The sequence below is a fragment of the Hippoglossus stenolepis genome, chromosome 7 (assembly GCF_022539355.2).
Source record: "Hippoglossus stenolepis isolate QCI-W04-F060 chromosome 7, HSTE1.2, whole genome shotgun sequence".
In the NCBI taxonomy this organism is placed as follows: domain Eukaryota; kingdom Metazoa; phylum Chordata; class Actinopteri; order Pleuronectiformes; family Pleuronectidae; genus Hippoglossus; species Hippoglossus stenolepis.
In genome coordinates, this window is record NC_061489.1 from 1,056,334 (window position 1) to 1,080,074 (window position 23,741).

Below are 23,741 nucleotides of genomic sequence, written 5' to 3' on the forward strand. Positions count from 1 at the left end.
TATTCGGTTGTGTGTTCTGTGTGTAGTCTTTTGCCTTTGTGGTGCAGGATCTTCCATCACCTTGAGGTTTCTGGATTCTCTGATCCATGCTCTTCATATAAGTTTGCACTTTATGATCATATTGTACAAATGCGTGATGAAAGTGTGGCGTTTTACCTGTAGGAAACACCCCCATTTAACCTGATAGGATTGTAACATCATCTTATTATCGGTGTCTCGTCCTACTGGTCTTCCACACCAGCTGGTGGCAGCAGTGTGACGTGCTGGTGTTAAACACGCTGAGAACGCTTGAAGCGAGGCTGTGCACGTGGACCAATGAGGAGCGAGTGGGCAGTGACGAACGCATGACGTCAAACGTGTCACTGAAAACATGAGGAAGTATCACATGTGTCTTTCCTGCGTTCACCCTCTGATTTCAATCAAACAGGTGAGTAATGCGAGCCTTGGATATTGTAGTTGTACTGTAACCATGCTCCTCTGATGGAGTATCAACAGACATCAGAACGTCCGATTTGTATAAATAGTGTGGTGAGTTCCTCAGTGTTATGGTCTACATCCAGCGAGCAGACCCAGGACAGTCATTGTGTCTGTGTGTGTGTTTCAGTCACCATGAAGTTGATCTCCAGCTCCGTCACAGCTGCTTCGCTTACCTGCATCACTGTGGCCTCGCTCCTGCTGCTGCATTGCCAGCATGTAGCAGCAGACCGGAGGGTGAGTAATGTTGGATTTACTTTTAAATATACTGACATTCTTAAACCTTGTTTAAAAGTGAATCTATTGCTAATACAGGGAATAAAAGACAGGTAAGAGGTGGTCTTGTGCAACCATCCATGAGAAGATATGTTGGAACTGAACCTTCTGTGATGTCTTGATCAAACAGACAAGGACTAGTGAGAAGATGGGGAGATGTCTTGGCCAGAGAACTGTTGCCTTGTGTTTCCTTTAATGCCCCTCTGTGGACAGTAACATAACAGGGCGATATTACAAAACTTAAGTAAAGCGACAACTGTTTTTTTTCTGTGTCTTTACAGTCGGACTCTGCCCTAACTGTGGTGGAGAATGCAGAAGGAGGAGGAGGAGCAGGTGGTGATGAAGAAGAAGAGGCAAATTTAAATTTAGAGGTGATCCAACCTACTGATCAGTGGCAGACACTCAAACCAGGTAATATACAGGAGAGTGAACTGACACTGTTACAGTCAAATCAAATACAAATATCTGGTAATTTTACAAACGTGTGTGTGTGTGTGTGTGTGTGTAGGCCAAGCAGTGCCAGCAGGTTCCCATGTGAAGCTGAATCTGCAGACAGGTCAAAGGGAGGTCAGACTGGGAGAAGAGCAGCTCAAATACTGGACACAGGATCACAGGTATAGATCAGTATAACATCTTCACATGACACAGGATCACAGGTATAGATCAGTATAACATCTTCACATGACACAGGATCACAGGTATAGATCAGTATAACATCTTCACATGACACAGGATCACAGGTGTAGGTCAGTATAACATCTTCACATGACACAGGATCACAGGTGTAGGTCAGTATAACATCTTCACATGACACAGGATCACAGGTGTAGGTCAGTATAACATCTTCACATGACACAGGATCACAGGTGTAGATCAGTATAACATCTTCACATGACACAGGATCACAGGTGTAGGTCAGTATAACATCTTCACATGAACAGGATCACAGGTGTAGATCAGTATAACATCTTCACATGAACAGGATCACAGGTGTAGATCAGTATAACATCTTCACATGACACATGTATAGATCAGTATAACATCTTCACATGACACAGGATCTCAGGTGTAGGTCAGTATAACATCTTCACATGACACAGGATCACAGGTGTAGGTCAGTATAACATCTTCACATGACACATGTATAGATCAGTATACATCTTCACATGCACATGTATAGATCAGTATAACATCTTCACATGAACAGTGTCAGACTTCACATGACACAGGATCACAGGTGTAGGTCAGTATAACATCTTCACATGACAGCACAGTTCTCTGTAGACGTACCAGTGATACTGATCACTGCCTTGAGTCTTCCTGTGTTTACTTCTACCAGAAAACTGAAGTCTTCATAATTCTGTAAAAGCACAGACTATGAGACAACCTATGATTATGATCGTAGTACTAAGTCTGTCTTTCTCAGGAGGGAAGAGGAGTCTCAGTCCTTCTTCAGCCCTGATGAACTGAAACAGGCCATGAAGAATATAAAGGAGGACCTGAACCCAGTAAGCCAGAACAGAGACCAACAGTTATCCATACAAGGCTGATGTTATCATTTTAGTTTATGTCCTTGTGTTTCTATTTAAGCTCTTACTAAACATCCAAACATGTATGTGCCTTTATTCATGAGTAATGGAGCATATCACACTGAAAATACAAACTCTTCTTCTGTGTATTTGTAGGACTCTGTGGCTTCCAAGTTTCGCCCCCTAGAGGAGCTGAAGAGAGATATGGCTCAGCTGGACCTGCTGGTTGAGACGGATTTTCAGGTACATCAGTGTTTAGCAATAGAACATCTGTAATTAGACACAGTTAATAGTTACCAAAAACTGGCTAAAAGCGAGTTAATACTACACTCCACATGAATCATCATCAAGATTATATGTCAGTGTTGTATTTACAGGTTTTTGTACTTTGCCCAAGTTGGAAAAAAATCTCTGAATCCATTTTTTAAAAATCTATTAAAAACTGTGCAGGACAAATTAGAGTATTGCAGGCCACCGCAGTGTAAGTGGTCAATAATAAACACTGCTGTGATGTCATGAAGAAGACCCTATACAGGCAGAAAATTACGTCACGCATAGTTAAAAAATGCATTTTCCAGGTATCTCTGTATCCTCCAGGTCTGTAGACATGACTAAAAGCTTATATAGATCAAAAAATAAATCATCATTATATTTTAAGAGTGACATTATCATGATGACGATGAACACTGAAGTCAGAAAATGACGTGACCTCTATGGCAGCAGAACATGTTACAGTAGCCATCAGAGAAAACTGTTAATCTGGACATGCACTTAAAGCCAACACTCTGTTAAAGGCTGTAGATACACTAGTACTCATTTAATTGAAAAACAATATACACTACCGTTCAAAAGTTTGGGGTCACCCAGACAATTTTGTGTTTTCCATGAAAACTCACACTTTTATTTATCAAATGAGTTGCAAAATGAATAGAAAATATAGTCAAGACATTGACAAGGTTAGAAATAATGATTTTTATTTGAAATATTAATTTTGTTCTTCAAACTTTGCTTTTGTCAAATAATGCTCCATTTGCAGCAATTACAGCATTGCAGACCTTTGGCATTCTAGCTGTTAATTTGTTGAGGTAATCTGTAGAAATGTCACCCCACGCTTCCTGAAGCACCTCCCACAAGTTGGATTGGCTTGATGGGCACTTCTTGCGTACCATACGGTCAAGCTGCTCCCACAACAGCTCAATGGGGTTGAGATCTGGTGACTGCGCTGGCCACTCCATTACAGACAGCATACCAGCTGCCTGCTTCTTCCCTAAATAGTTCTTGCATAATTTGGAGGTGTGCTTTGGGTCATTGTCCTGTTGTAGGAGGAAATTGGCTCCAATCAAGCGCTGTCCACAGGGTATGGCATGGCGTTGCAAAATGGAGTGATAGCCTTCCTTATTTAAAATCCTTTTACCTTGTACAAATCTCCCACTTTACCAGCACCAAAGCAGCCCCAGACCATCACATTACCTCCACCATGCTTGACAGATGGCATCAGGCACTCTTCCAGCATCTTTTCACCTGTTCTGCGTCTCACAAATGTTCTTCTGTGTGATCCAAACACCTCAAACTTTGATTCGTCTGTCCATAACACTTTTTCCAATCTTCCTCTGTCCAATGTCTGTGTTCTTTGCCCATATCAATCTTTTCTTTTTATTGGCCAGTCTCAGATATGGCTTTTTCTTTGCCACTCTGCCTAGAAGGCCAGCATCCCGGAGTCGCTTCACTGTAGACGTTGACACTGGCGTTTTGCGGGTACCATTTAAAGAAGCTGCCAGTTGAGGACCTGTGAGGCGTCTATTTCTCAAACTAGAGACTCTAATATACTTGTCTTCTTGCTGAGTTGTGCACCGGGGCCTCCCACTTCTCTTTCTACTCTGGTTAGAGCCCGTTTGTGCTGTTCTCTGAAGGGAGTAGTACACACCGTTGTAGGAAATTTTCAGCTTCTTCGCAATTTCTCGCATGGAATAGGCTTCATTTCTAAGAACAAGAATAGACTGGCGAGTTTCACATGAAAGTTCTCTTTTTCTGGCCATTTTGAGAGTATAATCGAACCCACAAATGTGATGCTCCAGATACTCAACTAGCTCAAAGGAAGGCCAGTTTTATAGCTTCTCTCACCAGCAAAACAGTTTTCAGCTGTGCTAACATAATTGCACAAGGGTTTTCTAATCATCCATTAGTCTTCTAAGGCGATTAGCAAACACAATGTACCATTAGAACACTGGAGTGATAGTTGCTGGAAATGGGCCTCTATACACCTATGTAGATATTTCATTAAAAACCAGACGTTTCCACCTAGAATAGTCATTTACCACATTAACAATGTATAGAGTGTATTTCTGATTAATTTAATGTTATCTTCATTGAAAAAAACAGTGTTTTTCTTTGAAAAAGAAGGAAATTTCTAAGTGACCCCAAACTTTTGAACGGTAGTGTATGTTGTAAATAACTATGTGTTATATCAGAGCCAATGCATTTCCTTTCTCTTCAGTGGTAGAGAACAGACCATAGTTATTTTCTGTCTTAGACTTATAACGGGAGGGAAATCCCTGTCTTAGTTGTTGGTGAAGCTAAATGAAGTGTGTTGTGATGTTGTTTAGATAATGCGGCGTCTGCTGGACCAATTCAACAGCAGCAACTCAACTACAGAGCAGAGACTGAACATTCTGCTGGAGCTGGAGTATCTGGTGCACCAGGTAACTGAATGCACACCCATTCATTACGACTGCACGATATTTTGAAAAGTTATCGTCATTGCGATATCAACGTGCCCGATAAACATAATGCAAAAGACTGCTTAAACTGCGATAAATTGTGTTCCATGCGCCATGCATTTACGCTCTGCATGTCAAAATATTTGGCCAATCAGATGGCGCCCTGCTGCCCGAGATGATAAATTAAAGATATTCAGATCATTGTCGGGTGTTTCCGTCAATGAATCATTGTCAGAAGAAAAGAATAACAAGGGAATAAAGAGAAAACAGAATTGCGAGGCGGCTCCATCAAATCTCGCTCCACCTCTTCAAGACTGAATTTTACTGTGAAACTTCTAGTGATCATGTTTGTCCCAAGTCAAATTCATATAAGCGGTTTGTATTTATATAGCGCTTTCACTAGTCTTGATGACCACTCAAAGTGCTGTAAGTTACAGTTTGCCATTCACACACACATTCATACAGTGCATCTATTAGCAGCACTTTTTTGGTCAGCATCTTGCCCAAGGACACTTCGGCATGCAGATTGGGAAGACTGGGGATCGGCTGCCGACCTTCTGGTTGGAGGACGACCGCTCTACCCCTCAGCCACAGCCGCCCAGTACATCTCACTCGCTCTCTGTTTCCAGATGCGCCATGTCCCTTATGATACCAAATATACACAGTCATGTTCCGTGCGCCATATATGACAATATGTTTTCCTAATATCGTGCAGCCCTACCATTCATACACATGAGAACTCTGAAGATGTTTGCTTACCACCTTAAAGTAACTGTGTGTTTGTGTGTGTCAGGTGGATAATGCTCAGACTTTGTGCTCGATGGGGGGTCTCCAGGTCATCCTAGACGGCCTGAACAGCTCTGACTTCAGATTACAGGAAAGATCTGCCTTTGTCCTGGGATCTGCTATGGCCAGGTACAAACAGCAGCACGTTCTGTGTGTAGCTAGTGTTTGAATGAAGAGCTTAACTTCTCCACACTACAGCTGTACAATATCAATATCACTTCTCTACATTTCATTTCGAGAGTAACTGAACCACATCTGTCCTCTGTAGCTGCACATGTCTAATTGGTCTTGTAAAACCACACACACACACACACACACACACACACACACACACACACACACACAGGTGGGCAGGAGATGCAGAGGTTTGTCCACTAACCAGAAGGTCAGTAGATCGATCCCAGCTCCTCCAGTCTTTATTCTAAAATTTCCTTTGACAAGAACACCCAAATTGCCCCTGATGGTTGTGGTAACAGTGTTTGAATTGTGTGTGATAGAATATGCTCTGCTCATAGAAGCACTGTCTGAATGTGTGAGACTGACTGAATCAATGCAGCTGAGAGGATATCAGCTGAGTAGGTGGCCTAATGGCCCAGGACAACTTTGTTTTCACACTGCTCAAAGAATATGGTCCCATGACTCAAAGACTACCTCCCAATGTTGAGAGGTCAATGTGGGGTCTCAAATGTGCCCTCAGGTCTGAACAGGGCTTAGAAGAAACCATTAGAAGAAGGTAAACTGTGATCATACAGGGATCAACGTGGTCTGTAACTATCCATAGATAGATTGTGACCTTCACTTTGATTGCTTGATTTGATAGATTTATTAAGCACACCATTACAGCACCACCACCAGCAGCTGTTAAGTGTTAACACAAGGCAGCTTGGCTCCTATAGGAAAGGGTTCAGCTTATGAATGAAAACACTAAATGGTGAATATGTGGTGATCACATACTTTCTTAGATTTTCTGTATAAACTGTTACCTGTCCAAATGTATTAATTATCACCATGTGAACAAACATCGTAAAGATTCATGTTTTTTCAAACTTTTCATAGATATTGTGATAACATCTGTATTATAAATTCATTTGGCGATGATAATGATAGAAGAGTTGGGAAAATCTGTTATTGTGACAGCCATACATACGGTTACTGTTAAATAAGGTCAGTACCGTCTCATCATTTTCTGGTCTTATTCATGGAAAAATGAAATGAGATGAACATGTTCACAGCTCAGTCTGCAGCAGTCTCAGTGTTGGTGTGTTTGTGTCCTGCAGTAACCCAGTGGTTCAGGTGAAAGCTGTGGAGAGTGGAGCGCTGCAATTGTTGTTAACTGCACTGGCCACTGCACAGCCACTCAGAGTAACGAAGAAGGTACTGACACCCACTCACATGACCATCAACTCTCCAGTGCCCGTACAAACACGTAATGTTTTCTGTGTGCCATTGTCCTCATGCCAGGTCCTGTTTGCAGTAGCCGCCCTCTTGCGTCACTTCCCCTATGCTCAACGTACTTTCCTGTCTCACGGGGGACTACAGGTCCTATCAGAGTTGTTTAGGGCAGATGGAGGTGGAGTTCTCCGAACACGAATTGCCACCATGTTATATGACATGATCAGCGAGAAGGTACAACACACAACCTGTATTTAAAGTTATTCCAGGAGGTTAACTCTCCCCCAGGCTTCCTTTTGTAGTTACTTTATTACAGTTTTACACATTACATATCATTTAGCTGACACTTTTATCCAAATTATATTATAGATATGATTTTCAATTTCCGGCCTGGACACAATGATAATTAGAATGTGTCCAGGAATGAAGAGGACCAAAGGTCACCTTAAATTCAATCAATCTGCACCAAATTGCACACATTTATAGATATCAGCCCCCTAAATACTGTTTGTCTGATAAATCTGACAAATTCCCAATATTGCAACATTTAAGAAAGTGATAAAAGAAAATCTGCATCTTGATCCGCATCTGCACCAAGATTTACCTACGTATACTGCACCCTCCCACCAAGTTTCCTGTGGTTTTTGTTCAATGCTGCGACGTTAAAGACAAACAAACAAACAAAGGCAGATGACAACATTAACTCCTTGGTGGAGGTAATAATAATGAGGGTGATTTGTAAGATGATGCTGAGACTGGTCTTGTCTGTTCCTCCAGGAGCTGATCTCTCAGACAGGTCTGGACCCGGTATTGGATGCCGCCCATGAGGACCGTGTGCGGCAGTACTCTGAGGTGTCATTGGAGGAGGAGCTACTGGAGAAAGGCTGGTGCACTTTGATCCCACAGCTGCTGGAGTCCACTGAGCATGACTACAGAGAGAAGGTGGGCTGAATCTGATACATAAATGAAACAGATAGTAAGCAGCTACAATGCGAAATCAACAGTTTTTGTATTTAAGAATCATAGACTGGCTAAAAATAAGAACATTATTTATGTACATAATTATAAACGCTGTTTGTGTCATTTCACTTTCAGGCTCTACGGGCTTTGTTGGCGATGGCTCCCACATGTTTGGATCAGTACCGCTCTGACAGCTCTCTGCTGGGCTCCCTGCTGTCTCTCCGAGAACAGTACCAGGAAATGGTCCAGTCAGAAATGATTCTAGGAGAGGAGAACAGCTACTTCGCAGAGATTGCGGAATTTATTGACGCACTACAAGTCAAAATGAAATGACCGGAGGATTGTACAGTGACACTTTACATGGCCACAATGCAGAGACTGAAAACTAAACAACCAGTCTCCAGCGCATGACCAACCACAGAGTGACAAATTCCTCAAGACAAGAGTCAACTCGATATAAGTCATGGACGAGGATCATTCAGAAAACATACATGGTAACATTAGGGACGGCTCATTTGAGTAAGCATCCATGTAAGAAAGGTCTGTAATGGAAAATGCTCTTTGTGTTGATAATTTAAAAATGAATTTATATTTTTAAAGTATTATTTTGGAACAAATGCTCTGAGTTTGGTGATTTCTTGTTGTAATACCTTTCACTTAAACCAGACATTATTTATAATTAAGTTTAAAGTTGTAAAGCTATAACCTTAATGATGAAGGTCCATCTAATATACAATTCAGTAGGTATTCAGACCCCTTCATGTTTTTTATGCCTCCGCGCCGGTGACAGCCAGGGGCCGGAGGCATTATGTATTTTGGTTGTCTGTCCGTCCCATTCTAATGAGCGTGATATCTCAAGAATGCCTTGAGGGAATTTCTTCAAATTTGGTACAAATATGCCCTTGCCACAAGGATAAACCGATAAGATTTTGGTGGTCAAAACTCAAGGTCACTGTGACAAGCTTATTTCCTGCCTTGTGAAGGTGATATCTCTGGAACGCTGTAAAGAAATCCTTTCACATTTGGCATAAACATGCACTTGTATTAAAGGATCAAATCACTTGATTTTGGTAGCCAAGGGTCAAAGGTCAAGGTCACAATGGCCTCACAAAGTATGTTTATGTTTTTCATGAACGTGATATCTTAAGATCAGCTTGAAGGAATGTCTTCAAATTTGGTACAAACATTCACTTAGAATTAAAGATGAACTGATTACATTTTGGTGGTCAAAGGTCAAAAGGTTAGTCATACAATGAATTCAGTAAGTAGTATTCAGACCCCTTCATGTTTTTATGCCTCTGTGCCGGTGACAGCCATTTGCCAGAGGCATTATGTTTTTCGTCCGTCACCTCACAAAGCATCTTTTTTTTTTTTACCTCGTGAATGCAATATCTCCAAAACGCCTTGAGGGAATTCCTACACATTTGGCACAAAAATTCACTCGTACTTGGATTTGATTTTGGTAGCCAAGGGTCAAGGTCACAGTAGCCCCACAAACATTCACTTAGACTCAAAGATGAATTTATTAGATTTTAGTGCCTGGGGTCAAAGGTCAAGGTCACAGTGCACTGTTCATCTCAGTTTATCTTTGAGTCTAATGTCGCTGTGATTGTGATATTAGGACTGCCCGTAGGGAATTGCATTATATCTGGTTCAAACTTATTTTGAGTCCCTCACTGATTAGATTTTGGTGGTCTAAGGTCAATGTGCTCTTAAATGTGATATCTGACTTGAGGGAATTTCTTCAAAACACAAAACAGTCCACAAAACACTTCTGGAGTTTCAGGGGCAAACAGCGTTGCAGCACAATCTAATACAATTGAAGTAAATGGTGACCTCTTCTTCAGATGTAATAAAACAACAGAAAAAACACAACATGCCTCCATACTGCTGGTGTGGTGTCATCCAAGTGTCCGCAAGCCCCGACATTCATATTCGACTCGAAACAAGGTCATTTCCACTGTTTTAAGCCTAAAAGTCTTCTGATATCTTCCTACGAGGTGCATTCACAGACCCTCGAACACACCATCGAGTGGCTAAGACCGCTAGCTTAGATAGCCGCACTAAAAAAAAAGCCCTCATTAATGTAACACAGATAACATTTCATCATGGTAACCAGGAAAAAACAACTTGAGCCTCCTACTTCTCCCCAGTGGAAATGCAGATTTGAGCATATACTAAAGAAATAAAGGTAATAATTTTGCAGGAGTTTTGATTATAAAAAGTTTCTCTTTCAAGTTATTCAAATTTTACAATATAATTTTACAATATGATGTTTAGCTTAACATACTTAAACCTCCCAGACTTCCCAGTGGTGAAGCATGGTGGTGGCATCATCATCCGGTGGAAGGCTTTTACAAAAGCAGGGACAGGGAGACTGGTCCTCCTTCCACCCATCTCTCCTCTCCCCATTTTTCCCTGCTCACCCCATCCGGTCGAGCCAGATGGCCGCCCACACTAGACTAGACTTTGAAAAGTGCATTGAGATAATGTATATTATGATTTGGCGCTTAACAAATATAATTGAATTGAAGTTGTCAGGATTGAGGGAAACCCATGCATCCATCCATCCATGCATGCATGGAGCCAATCCCAGTTGACATTGGGCAAGAAGTGTAGTACACCCTGGACAGGTTGCCAGCGTAATGCAGAGAATCCCTAATTAAGACCTGGACACAGCCAAGAAAACATGGGGAGCAGCTTAGAGACATCTGTGAATGTCTTTGAGTCAGTGGCACAGCCAGAGCCCTGAACTAAAACCAATCAAACATCTCCAGAGAGACCTGTCCACTGAGGATCTCCATCCATGGGGATCTGGAGAGATGAATGTCAGAAATGCCTCATGTGCAAAGCTTGTCACAGACAAAAGGAATTGAAACTGTAATTACTGCCAAAGGTGCTTCAACCGAGCAATGGGTTAAGTGTCTGAAGCCTTCTGTCACAGTGATATTTAACTTTTTCGGTTTTAATCATTTCAGAAATATTTCTAAAAGTCTGTTTAGAACCAAATTTGAGATGGACCTCTCAGTAGGACCTGGAGAAACTTAAAAACAACACTTTTAGTATAAAGTACAGACTGTCCTCAGTCTTTGGTCCACACACAGTACAGGTAATGTCCCTGCATTTTATTCTGAAAACCCGAACCGGAAGTCGAATTATCCTAGGGAAACAAATGGATACATTGAGAGAAGCAACACAGAGAAGCAGCAGAGGATAGCAACATGTAAACAGGACAAACCAGCTACAGTATACCTCTGAGATTAGGCATGACTGGACAAAAGGGTAATTCCGAGCTAACGGTGAAAACGTCCTGCGGCTCAGTGTTTTCTAAGTGTGTTAATGCACTGTTGTTAGCATTGTAGCAGCTAGTAGCTACTAGGGCTAGCCTCTCAATGATCCTCCAGCACAACCTGGGCATGTTTCTTTCTTTCTGCCTTTAACTCCCTGTGTGTTAGTCGCGTGTCAAACTGGATGTTGGTGGTTCTTCAGTGTCATTGCTGTATTGAGTAAAGCACATTGTTTCCTCTGGTGTCGAGTCAAGTTGTGTGAGATCTTCACTGTAGGTTTTGGTCCCAGGTGTATAGTGGATGCACACCACAGTGATGGAGTTGTCTCAGAGGGAGCGGCTCTCCGAGCTGGTGGAGGAGCTGACCACATCGGGGCAGCCACAGCTCAACCAGGACAAGATGAAGAAAATCAAGAAGATCTGCAAGTAAGTCACAACCTTCACAGAGAGGTTCACTGGGCACAGACCACCGTGGAGCTGGGAGCAAGCGACACGGCAGCCAATCAGGAGACTGAGCTGTGAGCTCTGATCCAAACCAGTGCTCCTAGTTGTGGCATTATTGTCATTTCAGCAGATTATGCTGTGAAATCTTTGAAGTGAGAATGATACAATATGTCCTTTTCAATGATGAGGATACTTGTTTTTTTTTTTCAAACATCTGTGAACATCCATGAACAACTTTGGTTGGAAAATAATTTGTAACACCAATGAGCCACTGTCCAAAGTAATAATTGAAAAGAAACCAGTTTTCCCAAATAAGAATCATCACAATCGCTTCCCACATCTTCTATCATGTACAGTAATACAGTAGTAAAGCATCAGTTTTCACCCTATTCCGGACACCTAGCTCAAACCAATACAGTCTAATTCAACTGGCCTGGAGTTACTCATCCATGTTGAATCTGTGTTGAAACTGCGTTAAAGAGGTGTTGATTCAATAAAGGAGGATTTATTGTCTGTTGTATTAGACATAATTATATATAGACTGCTTTAGCACGGTGTTCTTAGGAAACTGCCAACTGAGTGAATGATCATCTCCCAATCTTTGTCTGATACATGTTAGTCATGTTATTTTATTAATACATCACAATAATTGTATTCATCATACCATTGTATAAAAACAAATCACGGGGCTGACCACTGCTCACTGTCTGTCACTCTAGAGTGTCTAATGACTGCATCGACCACCTGTACCACTTAGTGATGGCTCAGCTCAACCAAGACCACTGCGAGGTGCGACTGTCAGCCTTCCAGATCACCTCTGAGCTGTTCTCCAGATCACACCACTTCAGGACGCTGCTGGTAGACAACTTCCAGGTAGATCATTACAGCACCACACTTCACTAAAGGAAAGGTCTGAGCAGAGTAATAAAAACATAATCGCTGTTTTGTTTCCATGCCAGTGTTTCTTGTCAGCACTGTGGGAAAGGCTATATTCTGTCTGTAATCATGCAATTAAACTTGAGTTTCAAAGCAAAGCTGCATTCAAAAGTGTATATGCCCAATTTGCCCACCTATGTCTACATGGAAACTGCATGCAACACGCTTGGTTTTGAAGTTTTTTTAGTTTCTGCTTTGGAAATTCACGTGCATGTCTTTCCTCCTGCCTTCTGCTCCTGCAGGAGTTCTTGGACTTGACAGTGGAGACGGACTTAGACCAGCCCCTCCCTCCTCCTAAAGAAGTAGCCAGGAAACTGAGGTCACTGGCCATCCAAACCATCCAGTTATGGCAGGCCTCACATGGCACAGCTTATAAGAAGTTGGCACTGGGCTACCACTTTCTCAAACAGGTTAAGAAGGGTTGTTCTTTTTGTTTTACCCACAGCATTTACTTTCTCTCAGATACTCTCCCATATCGTGTTTCTTTGAGTTATATTAATATTTCTTTGCTGCAGCTCAACAACATGTTTGTTTGCCTCTTCCACTAACACCTCCAATTCCATGGCATTAAACTTTGCTTTGCTTTGCGCTCGTGGTCGCTCTGCTCTCCGTGATTTTCCATGCCGGAAAACAGTAAGGCACGCAAAACACTCATTTTAAAATTACTGCTTCTACCATGTTTGTACCTGTTATCATTTGCGCAATTATTTTTAGTAGATCACCCGCAAAACGCCCAAAAACCAAACGAGGAATTTTAATGTACACGCAATTTAGCACTCGTTATTTAGGATCTTAGCAGTTCAGGCCCCAAGTGTACTGCGGGTTTACAAGAAGATTAGCATGTCAAATTTTCAATAGTATTAGATTTGTTGCTTAGACATGTAGATGTGTCTACCCATCAGTTCTCTCCCTGTTGAATGTCCATGTTGTCAGGTCGACTTCCAGGATGCCGAGGCCAGGACTGTCGCAGAGAGGGGGAGGGAGGAGGAGAGACAAAGGAGAATGGAGAGGATCTACAAGGAGAGAGTGGAGGCAGCATGCAAAGACATGGAGGGTAAACACCACATCGTTTAACAAAAAAGACACTTGTGATAATCATCATGATTTTTTTGTCAAGAACTACAAATATCCAATTTTTGCAGTAGAAATAAACTTAACAGTCTTTTCAAGGTGTCCAGTCAAATTACTGGAGTGCACCAGGAACAGCTGTTTCACATCTGTAACAAGCATGTTCTTAGAAAGACTGAGGCTATTCTGCCTCAATAATATCATCATTCATTCAGGTAGTTTGAGTTTCCTTTAGCTGTGAGAACCAAAAAAGACTTAATCTGTGTTTCAGTGACTGGAGGCCTGTTAAACTAAAGCTGATGTAGAATCTGGGTTGGCAGGTCTTCCTCTGACCTTCTCTGTCTTGTCCAGGCTTTATTGTATTGTGTGATGACCATTTTCTTACAACTGATGTCACTTGATTGATAAACTGATTTGTAATTTCATAATGGTTATTAATATCAATGGACTGAATGATATGCATACAAGTGATTCTAAAATTAAAATGTGTCTGTCATCTGGCTTAGTTTTTTTCAGGTTTGAAGTATTGAACTATTATAGGGTTTACTAACAAAGTCATATTTGTTTGTCAGAGTCGTACGAGGGAATTGAGGCAACACTGACAGAGATGGAGTCCTGTTTGAGGCTACTTTTCCCTGAGTTTGGTCTCACAGACATCCACTCAGCCAACAACAGTCCTTCAGGCTCCCAACGAGCCAACGAATGCCCACCAGATGATGGACAGCCCTGCTGCAGTAAAGATGTGAGGGATAACATGAAAGAAGGGGCGGAGGAGAGCAGGGAAGTGAAAAATGGGAATGGAAAGAAGGAAAAAATGTCTCAAAAAGAGGAGAGGGAGCCTGGGAATGAGCAGAAGGAGGAGAAGAAAGACGAGATTGAGAAAGTGCTTGGGGAGGGAGAGGAGGAAGAAGACACGGAAGAGGAGGAGGAGGAGGGGGGAAGTAGTGAAGAAGAGGAAGAGAAACCTTTTGATGAGGACTTGTTTATTCGGAACTCTGGACTCATTTCTCACTCTTACAGTCTGGACCTGAACCTCAGTCCAGGTGGGTAGTTCACTGACACACCCGTTTGTTGTGGACACTTCAATGGTTTATGTGTATTTTGTTAATGTAGTTTTACTTAGTATGCATTGTCTTATTTGGTTCCTATCTGACCCAGGATGACAGTACATATAGTAAAGTCAGAAGATCATCATCTAAATCCACAACATGAAAACACCTGGCTTTTAGAATTCAGCCTTTTAAGAGGCAAAACAGATTCCTGCCTGTTATTGTGCAGGTGTAGTTAATAAAGTGGTGGCTGAGTTTATAAATTCTATTTATTAGTGAATTATTTACCATGAGTAACCAGTAAAATGTTATTTTGCTTTCCTTTCCCAATTTTTCCTTTCAGGTTTTCATGTAAAGGAGTCCGAGGATAATGAGGCAGTGGTTTCCACAGTGATAGACCTCCACAGACTGATAACAACCAAACACCTCCCAGCTGTGCAGAGCTGGGTGCAGGTTAGTACAACGCACAGAGAGTTTAGATTTGTAAACATGTAAAAAATGACCATGTCAAAGCCTGTACTGGAATATCAGAGGACTGCATATTCCGCAGATAAATATACAAACCATCTGCAAAGTACAACCTTTTTGTCTCCATCTGATTGAATGTCTTGCTTGCTGTTGAGAAAAGTCTGTGTCTGTCTAGGTGTTCACTAAGGCTGGTGCGGGGGAACAGCTTTTAAGGAGAGCACTGGATCTGAAGAGATCTTTAGAAGCAGCACTGCAAAAACACAAAGAGCTCCACATCGACTATAAGACCAGGGTCCGCAGAGTGGTGAGTGTCATACAATATCACAGGGTTTTTCGATGCTGAGCTGATTCCTTTATATACAATCTATGGCTGATTCATAACACATGAAGTAACCTGAGTTTACCTTACTAACATATGACATGCAGGACAAGATCATGCTTGTTATTTACCCCTGTTATATTCTTTTGGGAAATGGAAAAGTGTGTTAAGTCCTAAGAGGGAAGGAGACTTTAGTCCGAGTTTAGATGAACAATGTTGACACTGGAGTTACTTTAAAACAAGTTTATTAACATGAAGACACAGTGCTGACTGTTTTAAACAGTTACCAACTTTTACAGAAGTTTTGGCCCTTCCACTTAAAAGAGAAACATGTTTTCTTGTTAAAAAACAGAGATGCTTATTTACATTGTTAATCATTATTTTAAAGAATAGAACAAATGAAAACAGTGTGGACAAAAATAACAGCACCCTTTTGAAGACATTCTCTCAGAGTCTTGTGGGTTGTCGACATGCAGTTTACCACTGCAGTCCACTCCAGTCAGGCTTTTTTACTTCTCTTTTAAAAATGAGCTCCTTCTGTGTTCTTCCATGACCCCCTCTTACATTCAGTAATTGGGGTATGGACATTGTGATTGGACATTGTTCTGTTTTGATCTTGGAGGTTTGCTTGTTTGTTGGTTTAGTTTTTTCACCATGAACCTCTCCTCTGTTCCATTTTCCTCTTGTGGTCACATCCAGGGTGGTTGGCTACAGTCTTGTGGACCTTAAACTTCATATAACACTGTGGTAACAGCAACATCCAGCTGATTGAGATGCTCTTGTAGCCTTTACCTTCCTTATCTTGTATAAGACAGTTCTCTTCTCTCTCTTGTCCATGTACAGTTTTATGTACACATTGATACCAAACAGCACTGTGAGGGCTTTTCTCCATTAAAGACTCTTTTGATGCTAATTACCGCCTCCATCAGCATGTTTGTTTGTTTGGTAGCAAGATTACGCAAACAAAACTGACTGACAAAAACGACTGAAACAATTTCCATGAATGTTGTAGTGTTGGGCATGACCCAAGGTCGCGATTTATAGGGCTTTAGCCTTGATGGAATTATGCGCTCTCCACTTGCCCTTCTAGTTGAAGACAATAGTATCACTACAATGTACCATCCACTTATTTAACATCATTTCTGAGAGCTACCAACCCTCAAAAATGCCATTTTAGAAGATAGTTGTAGAACAAGTCACAATTCAGCCCTTCTTCTCTTCATAACTTTGTTTTTCTGTAGCAAACCAAAGGCAGGTGGGTATGTGTGAGAGAAGAGCTTTTGATTTCAACATTTGTCAGGCAGAGGTGTAAGGGTTCCAACACCTTCAGCCACATCTGTATATCAAATATACGCCTGAGGGTGAAATCAGAATCCTTATAAATTTGTATTAGACAGTCGATATTAGTAGTCATAATGGAGGGAAATCACTCATGGCTAATGCTTGTGTGTATGTTTACACATACTGTGCCCTGTGTGCCGGGCAATATTTAACTCACTGTCAGTATGGAGTATGGCCAGCAGATGGTAGCATTCTACCAGAAATAAAGAGGTGGGACAATAACATGACCACATACTCATGGTAGAGATACATATTTGTACTTTGATAGACCAGCTTCAGAAGAGTAGTGATAACTTGGCTCTTCTTCACTGGATATCATCAGCCTGCATTAACAAGCACCAGAGCAGTTTGTTTTCTAGTCATAACAGTTAATCCTCTTCTAAATTAATATGTGATTATACATAATATCAACATGTTTGTGTCTGTAAGTCATAGCACACATTAGAATAAGGTAAATTCATATTTTTTTGTATCCTAAAAGTTAAAATATATATTTATCAAGTGCACCCACAAAACAAGGTGTCTGTTACCAACACCAGCAAAAGTGTTTATGATTTATTTTTTTGTCTTTCTAAAAATTGCACAACTTAAAAACAAAAGTTATTAGCCTCAGGCTGTCTAATGGAAAAGAGAGTGGCCATACTAAGTCAAATGATAAGCCGATGCTTTGAGGTCAAAAAATCATAGGCAAATGTTTGCCGGCAGAATTGCATGTCTTCTTCTTGGGCTTGTTATTTACCCTCTCGAAATGATCTCACACTTTGAATTTCCAGCTCGACGTGTGTCATTACTTTCTAATACCAGCAGGGCTCAGCTGTGTTATGTCTGTCTTTGACTTCCTGAAGGACTGTGATTCCTATTGTTCGGTCAGATATTATAGGGCATTCCTACAAACCTTGAGGATTGCATTGAGTGGGGGTTAAGGCGGGTCGTCCACTAATCGGAGGGTCGGTGGTTGAATTTCATTGGGAAAGACACAGAAATCCTGACTGCTCCTGACAGCTGTGTAGGCAGCGTGTGAATGAGATGCAAATTTGTCCATAGATACAGCAAAGAGCTCGTACAAAACTTGTAAAATCAGTTCAAGGAGGCCTGCCCTTTGTTCCAGGAATTCACTTTCTTTGACCACACCCATCAGATGTGGAATTTATGATGGTCTGGTGGTCTTTCTGGAAAAAAAAAAAGATCCAATGGTTGGATATTTGGTTTGAACTGCCAAATTTATTGATTGACTCCAATGACAAAATATTAAGTCAGGTACAGCGATACTAATATGCTAACAGGATGCAACTGACCACTATTTGGAGTGCCACAGCAAAGGGAAAGAATTTTGTTAGAGATTTCAGTTTTTGATTCTAAGAAAACAATATCAATTAAATAAATAAAGCCCAAATTGTGATTGGTGGGCAAAAATTCAAGAAGAGTAAATAAATTCTTGTTTTATCTTTCCACTAAAATAAGCTAAATACATAATGCCAGATATGTAAATGACCAATTGCTGTTACGAGTTCAGTTAAACCCTTTTATTGTGTACTTTCATGTCAGACTCATTGAATCACTCCAATATTATTATGTGATAGCTTGCATTGCTCTGTCTGAAATGTGTCATCTCTCTGTTTTAGGACAGGATGGAAATATTTACAGTAAAAACATTTGGAACAGGTGAGATAGCAAGGCACAGCTATAATGCATAATGTATCAAAGACAGAGGGAGAAGAAATTGGGGAGCATTGGGGAAGATGTACCCATTCATTCACTTTACTACCACTAATGTGCTCCATATCTTGACAGCTGATATGTCTATCTGGGTGTTTCTTTATCTGGGATAGAATCATAATTTTCCTGTTGTCGAGATTAGTAACCAGATCAGTGATGTCTTGAATAAATGTTGTGTCATGAGTGTGTTCAGTCAAACGTATTACTTATTTGAGAGGTTAATTGGTGTTGAAATGTTTCAAAGTGTTTATTAGAAAGCATGCTGGTATTGCTACATACCTGTTGTGCTGGTGTTGAAAAAAAGAGAGAAATCATATGCAGGCTGCAGTTTCAGGTTTTAAAGGACCAATGAATGCAAACTGCTTTATGAGTTTAAAAAAAGACATAAAGTTGTAGCGTGTAAATCCATCTTTTGCTGAACAGAGCGGCAGAGTGACAGTGACAGAGCACCGGGCGTCTCACTCTGCCTGGTTATCACTGTCAGGGCCCAGTCTGCTGCACCAGCAGGCCCAGCACTGTGATAACCACACAACTTACAGCCCCTTTATCATAATTAGCTTTTCCTTTTTAGCCTTAAAAGGCCTTCCATTACTGGGTCCTTTTCTATCGGGCTGCTGACACACCACACGATTGGGTTCTCTCTCAACAGGCCTCTGAATACAGTCTCCCATAACAGTAAGCTGAAGAGAGAGGAGTGTTATGTAGGCTTATGTAGATAGAGTGGCTTGTTTATTGAATGACAGAATAAGACATAGGGTAGAGTGAAAAAGCCTCTACGTGAAGTTGGAAGACAATTGTACCAAAAATGAACTAAGCTGTTTTTTAAAGGGTTGAGTTCTTGGATTTATAACATTCTTCGCCTTCTGTAAACTTTCAATCTGTAAACGAGAGGGGGCGAATAATACAAATCTGCAGCGTGGTTTTGCATGGAGTTCAACGAAGGCAAACTTTGACCTGTGACATTTGCCTTTATTTGTGAATGTGTATGTGCATAAGAGTTTCTGTTTTTCTCCAAAAAGCAAATTTTGGACTTTGGTATGTCCCACAATTTGTAGAGCTTGACAAATTGTTTGTTGGTTTCTGATGCCCTCTGCAGGTGGCATATTGCTAAAGTTGTGGGTAAACTATGAGCTTTTTGTTATAGAACCAGGATTGGCCTAACAGGCTATACCCTTTTCAGCTTGGTTCTGAATCAGAATAAAATTATAAATAAATACATACAAGATTTACCCCCCAAAATAAAGCAAAACATGATTGAAACATTATTGTTTTCAGGCTCTAAGACCTTAACCCGTGTAAAGCAGTTGTGCATACTCAAAAGTTATTCCACATAGGGCTAGACAGAGCATGGTTGCCACCTCGGGCAAAGCAAATGTAATTCATCTGCTCTGGCTGTTAATGAACCCTAACTGAACTGAATATTGGCCTGATATCTGCAGACAGGTGCTGGATAACATTACCCACCTGATGGGTAGGAACAAATTGAGCAAAAGACTTTTGAGTGGCTTCAACTCATCTAACCAGAAAAAACAGCACACTGACAAAAACAGTGTATTATCTGGTTACATGCAGCTGAGTAATGCATGCCATGATCCATCTTTTTATCATGTTAAATATGAATGCTCTTCTTTGACCTTGGAATCACTCACTAACCTTGTCTGAGCTTTTCACCAAATCTCATGGTTTTTATCAGTGGTTGAAATTGTCTCACTTAGGCCTAGTTGATCTCAGCTGACAATGACAGATGTCTGCCAATGAAGGCAGTGAAATGTGGTTGAAAATCTGGACAAACAATAATTTGAAGTGGGAGTTTTATTGTTGAAATTAATAAAATAACAATGTTACCATACAAATCAGTGGTATTTTTGAAGTAATATTTTATGTTGTGTATTGCAATTGATTTAATGTTATGTGATGAGTTTAACTACAACAAAGGGGGAATTTAGCTGTGATTAAACATCACATTTAAGGGATGTATGTTAAGGCAGTTTATGCAATACCTCTCACCTTTCATGTGAACAAGTTTGAGAGGAAGCGCTCTGAGAAGAGACTCGTAAATGCATCCGTTGAGTGCTGCTAAGTGAAAACATGGGTTTGGAAAAGGATAAGACATGCAGACTTATTTGAACATATCTGTTTTTAAGAGTGTATTCAGTCACTCTGGGCTCCATTCAAACAGGCCCAGGCCTTGTTTACTGCTGATAACCCATCTTATCACAGTACAATGGATGTGACCGCTGGTTTCTCACTGGAGATAAAGAAAGAAAGCCTATCCCTCTATTTCTTTCCTCCAAAGTTCCCTCCTTCTCATTTGTACACTCATTCTCTGAATGACTCTTCTTCCCACTCCTTTGTACACCATATGTCTTTCTCTGACTTACTTTGCTTATATTTCTGTTTCATTTGCATCATACATTATGTTAATAGAAAATATTGGTGTTTTATAAATTACACAACAGTAAATTGATTGATCTATACTTAAATCAGTACAGGAGGTAAATAAAACACAATAGAAATTGGGGATGTTAAAGAATTCATGACAATAGGCATGGCAATGCCGCTTACAAATATAAGCATACCTATTGAAGCTTATAGCTGGGCTGCATCCTGAAAAGAGTTCACATTGTGGATTCTATGGTTCAGCTGGGGGACTTCAAAGCTTATGTTGGCAATGATTGTGAAACCTGTAGGAGCCTGTTTGGGAGAAACAACCTGCCTGATTGTGACCTGAGTGATGCATTGGTCATAACAAACACCATGTTCAAGTATAAGATGATTCATAAGATTACTTGGTACCAGATCACCTTAGACCACGAGTCATATCATCAGATCTGCGGACACTTGTGTGAACAAAGAAGCAGAGCTGTCAATTGATCACCACCTGGTGGTGAGTTGGATCAAATGGCGGGGAAGGCTTCCGTAAAGACCTGGTAAACTCAAATGAGTTGTGATGGTGAACGGGGAACATTTGGTGGACATCCCTTTCTGTAATGTCTTTAACTCCCACCACTGGAAGAATTTCTTGTGCATCCTAGCCAGTGGGAGCTGTGGTTTAAAGTTGGTGCCTGTCAACGAAGCAAAAATGGAGAAGGACTTTCGGTTGGCCTTAAAGAAGTCTTGGCAAGCCATTTAATGACTTGGGAAGTGAAAGCAGGGCTTGGTCCAGACTTTGTATTGTCGGGAAGGGGAACTGCTGACCAGGACTGAGGACATCATTGGGCAGTGGAAAGAGAACTTTGTAGAGCTCCTGAACCTGCCCCATACATCTTCTATGGATGATGTAGATTCTGAAATCTCGGGAGGAGTCACATATTGAAAAGCCCATATCCCTGGCTTAGGTCATCGAAGTAGTTAAGAATCTCCCCAGCAGCATGGCACCAGGTGTAGATGAGAGTCGCCTGAGATACTGAAGGCTCCGGATGTTGTTGGGCTGTCTAGGCTGACACGCCTCCTCAATGTTGCATGGAGGTTGGGAACTGTACCTGGGGATTGGCAGACTGGGGTGTCTCCCGAGGAAAGAAGGCTCTTGCCAATTGTTGAACCTTGGATACAGAAGGAGTAATTCTGATTCTGTCCTTTCTGCCAAACTTTGGACCAGCTTTTTTACCCTCTCTGGGGGACCCTATGGGGGTTACAATGGGAGTATGGGGCCTTTGCTTAAGCTCATCCAGCCTTGTATAACCAAAGTGAGAGCTGTCACCATATCTTCAGCACAAAGCCAAACACATTCATAGTGGACTCCACCAGTGTTACCCTTTTTCACCAATTCTGTTTGTGATTTTCATGGACAGAATCATAAGGCGCAACCTTTTGAGTAGAGGGTTCATTTGGGATCAATGTGACCCTTTGGCTCCATCAGATCATGCAGTGTGCACAAGGGATTTGTGCAGCAGTGAAGTGGTCTGGATGAGAATCAGCACCTGCTGGAAAATGGTGGCTTGCTCTCTCCCGGTTGGGGTTAAGTTGCTGCCCCAAGTGAAGGAGTTTAAAGGGATAGTTCACCCAAAAATTTAAATGAACTCTACTATCTATCTACTCACCACTACGCCGATGAAGGGGTGGGTGAAGTGTTTGAGTGCACATATCTGTTATGGAGTTTCAGGGGTAAACAGCGTTGCAGCCAGGTCCAATTGAAGTAAATGGCAACCACTTCTTCAAATATAAAAAAACAACAGAAAAAAACGTAAAATGCCTCCATACTGCTCCTGAGGTGTCCTGTAGGGTTGGGGCTCTCTCATCTGTGCTCCCCTTTGCAGCTATAGTGATTCTTCACTAATCTTGTCTTGCGAGTATCACGAGAACTTGCGATAGCTGCAGTTACGCTGATCACGTCCCGTGCCCCTTGGGCGCGAGCTTAGAGGCAAGAACTTGTGTGGTGTATGTGTGCGACCATGAACGCGGCTCTGGGCTAGGAGAACGGCTGACATTTAGGCTAAAAACATGGTGTAAATTACGCGTTGAATTTGAATGTCAGGGCTTACAGGTACTTGGATGACACCACAGGAGCAGTATGGAGGCATTCTATGTTTTTTTTTCTACGTTTTAAGAAGTGCTTGCTATTTACTTCAATTCTATTGGATTTGGCTGCAAGGCTGTTTACCCCTGAAACTCCATTGAGTTTTGTGGACTCAAACACTTCACCCAACCCTCCATCGGCGTAATGGTGAGTAGATAGTAAGTGAATTATCTCTTTAAGTATCTTGGGGGTCTTGTTCACATATGGGCGGAAGATGAAGCGCAAGATGGACAGGCGGGTCAGTGCAGTGTGAGCCTTAATGTTGGTATTGTACAGGACTGTTGAGGTGTGGAGCTTCCTTGACACCACAACGATCTGGTACAACAAGAAGCATGGCTTTCAATTTACTAGTTGATCTACGTTGTGACTCTCACCTATGGTCATGCGCTATGGGTAGTGACCAAAAGAATAAGATTGTAAATACAACTGGGTGAAATTAGATTTCTTCTTTGGTCAGCTGGGCT

The 23,741-nt window shown here is 41.4% G+C and overlaps 2 protein-coding genes across 4 annotated transcripts in view; both read left to right on the plus strand.

The window, feature by feature from the left end:
- Positions 1-312: 312 nt before the first annotated feature.
- Positions 313-8,751, plus strand: sil1 (SIL1 nucleotide exchange factor). The gene is made up of 12 exons (XM_035162320.2): positions 313-427; positions 605-711; positions 1,032-1,161; positions 1,259-1,364; positions 2,177-2,258; positions 2,436-2,522; positions 4,883-4,978; positions 5,790-5,911; positions 7,060-7,156; positions 7,244-7,408; positions 7,952-8,116; positions 8,270-8,751. Exons 2-12 carry the CDS (start codon positions 610-612, stop codon positions 8,465-8,467), a joined length of 1,350 nt encoding a protein of 449 aa, XP_035018211.1. The 5' UTR covers positions 313-427; positions 605-609; the 3' UTR covers positions 8,468-8,751.
- Positions 8,752-11,283: 2,532 nt separating this feature from the next.
- uvssa (UV-stimulated scaffold protein A) overlaps positions 11,284-23,741 on the plus strand; it is a 40,480-nt gene continuing 28,022 nt past the window's right edge. For 2 of the 3 annotated variants that reach the window (XM_047340607.1, XM_047340608.1), the window contains exons 1-8: positions 11,284-11,416; positions 11,711-11,846; positions 12,584-12,737; positions 13,043-13,220; positions 13,735-13,854; positions 14,441-14,911; positions 15,261-15,370; positions 15,561-15,689. In XM_047340607.1, the coding sequence (XP_047196563.1) occupies positions 11,722-11,846; positions 12,584-12,737; positions 13,043-13,220; positions 13,735-13,854; positions 14,441-14,911; positions 15,261-15,370; positions 15,561-15,689 (1,287 nt within the window). In that variant the 5' untranslated portion in view covers positions 11,284-11,416; positions 11,711-11,721. Of the gene's footprint in view, positions 11,417-11,710; positions 11,847-12,583; positions 12,738-13,042; positions 13,221-13,734; positions 13,855-14,440; positions 14,912-15,260; positions 15,371-15,560; positions 15,690-23,741 lie in introns of those variants that run through there. The other variant, XM_047340609.1, reaches the window with a different exon arrangement.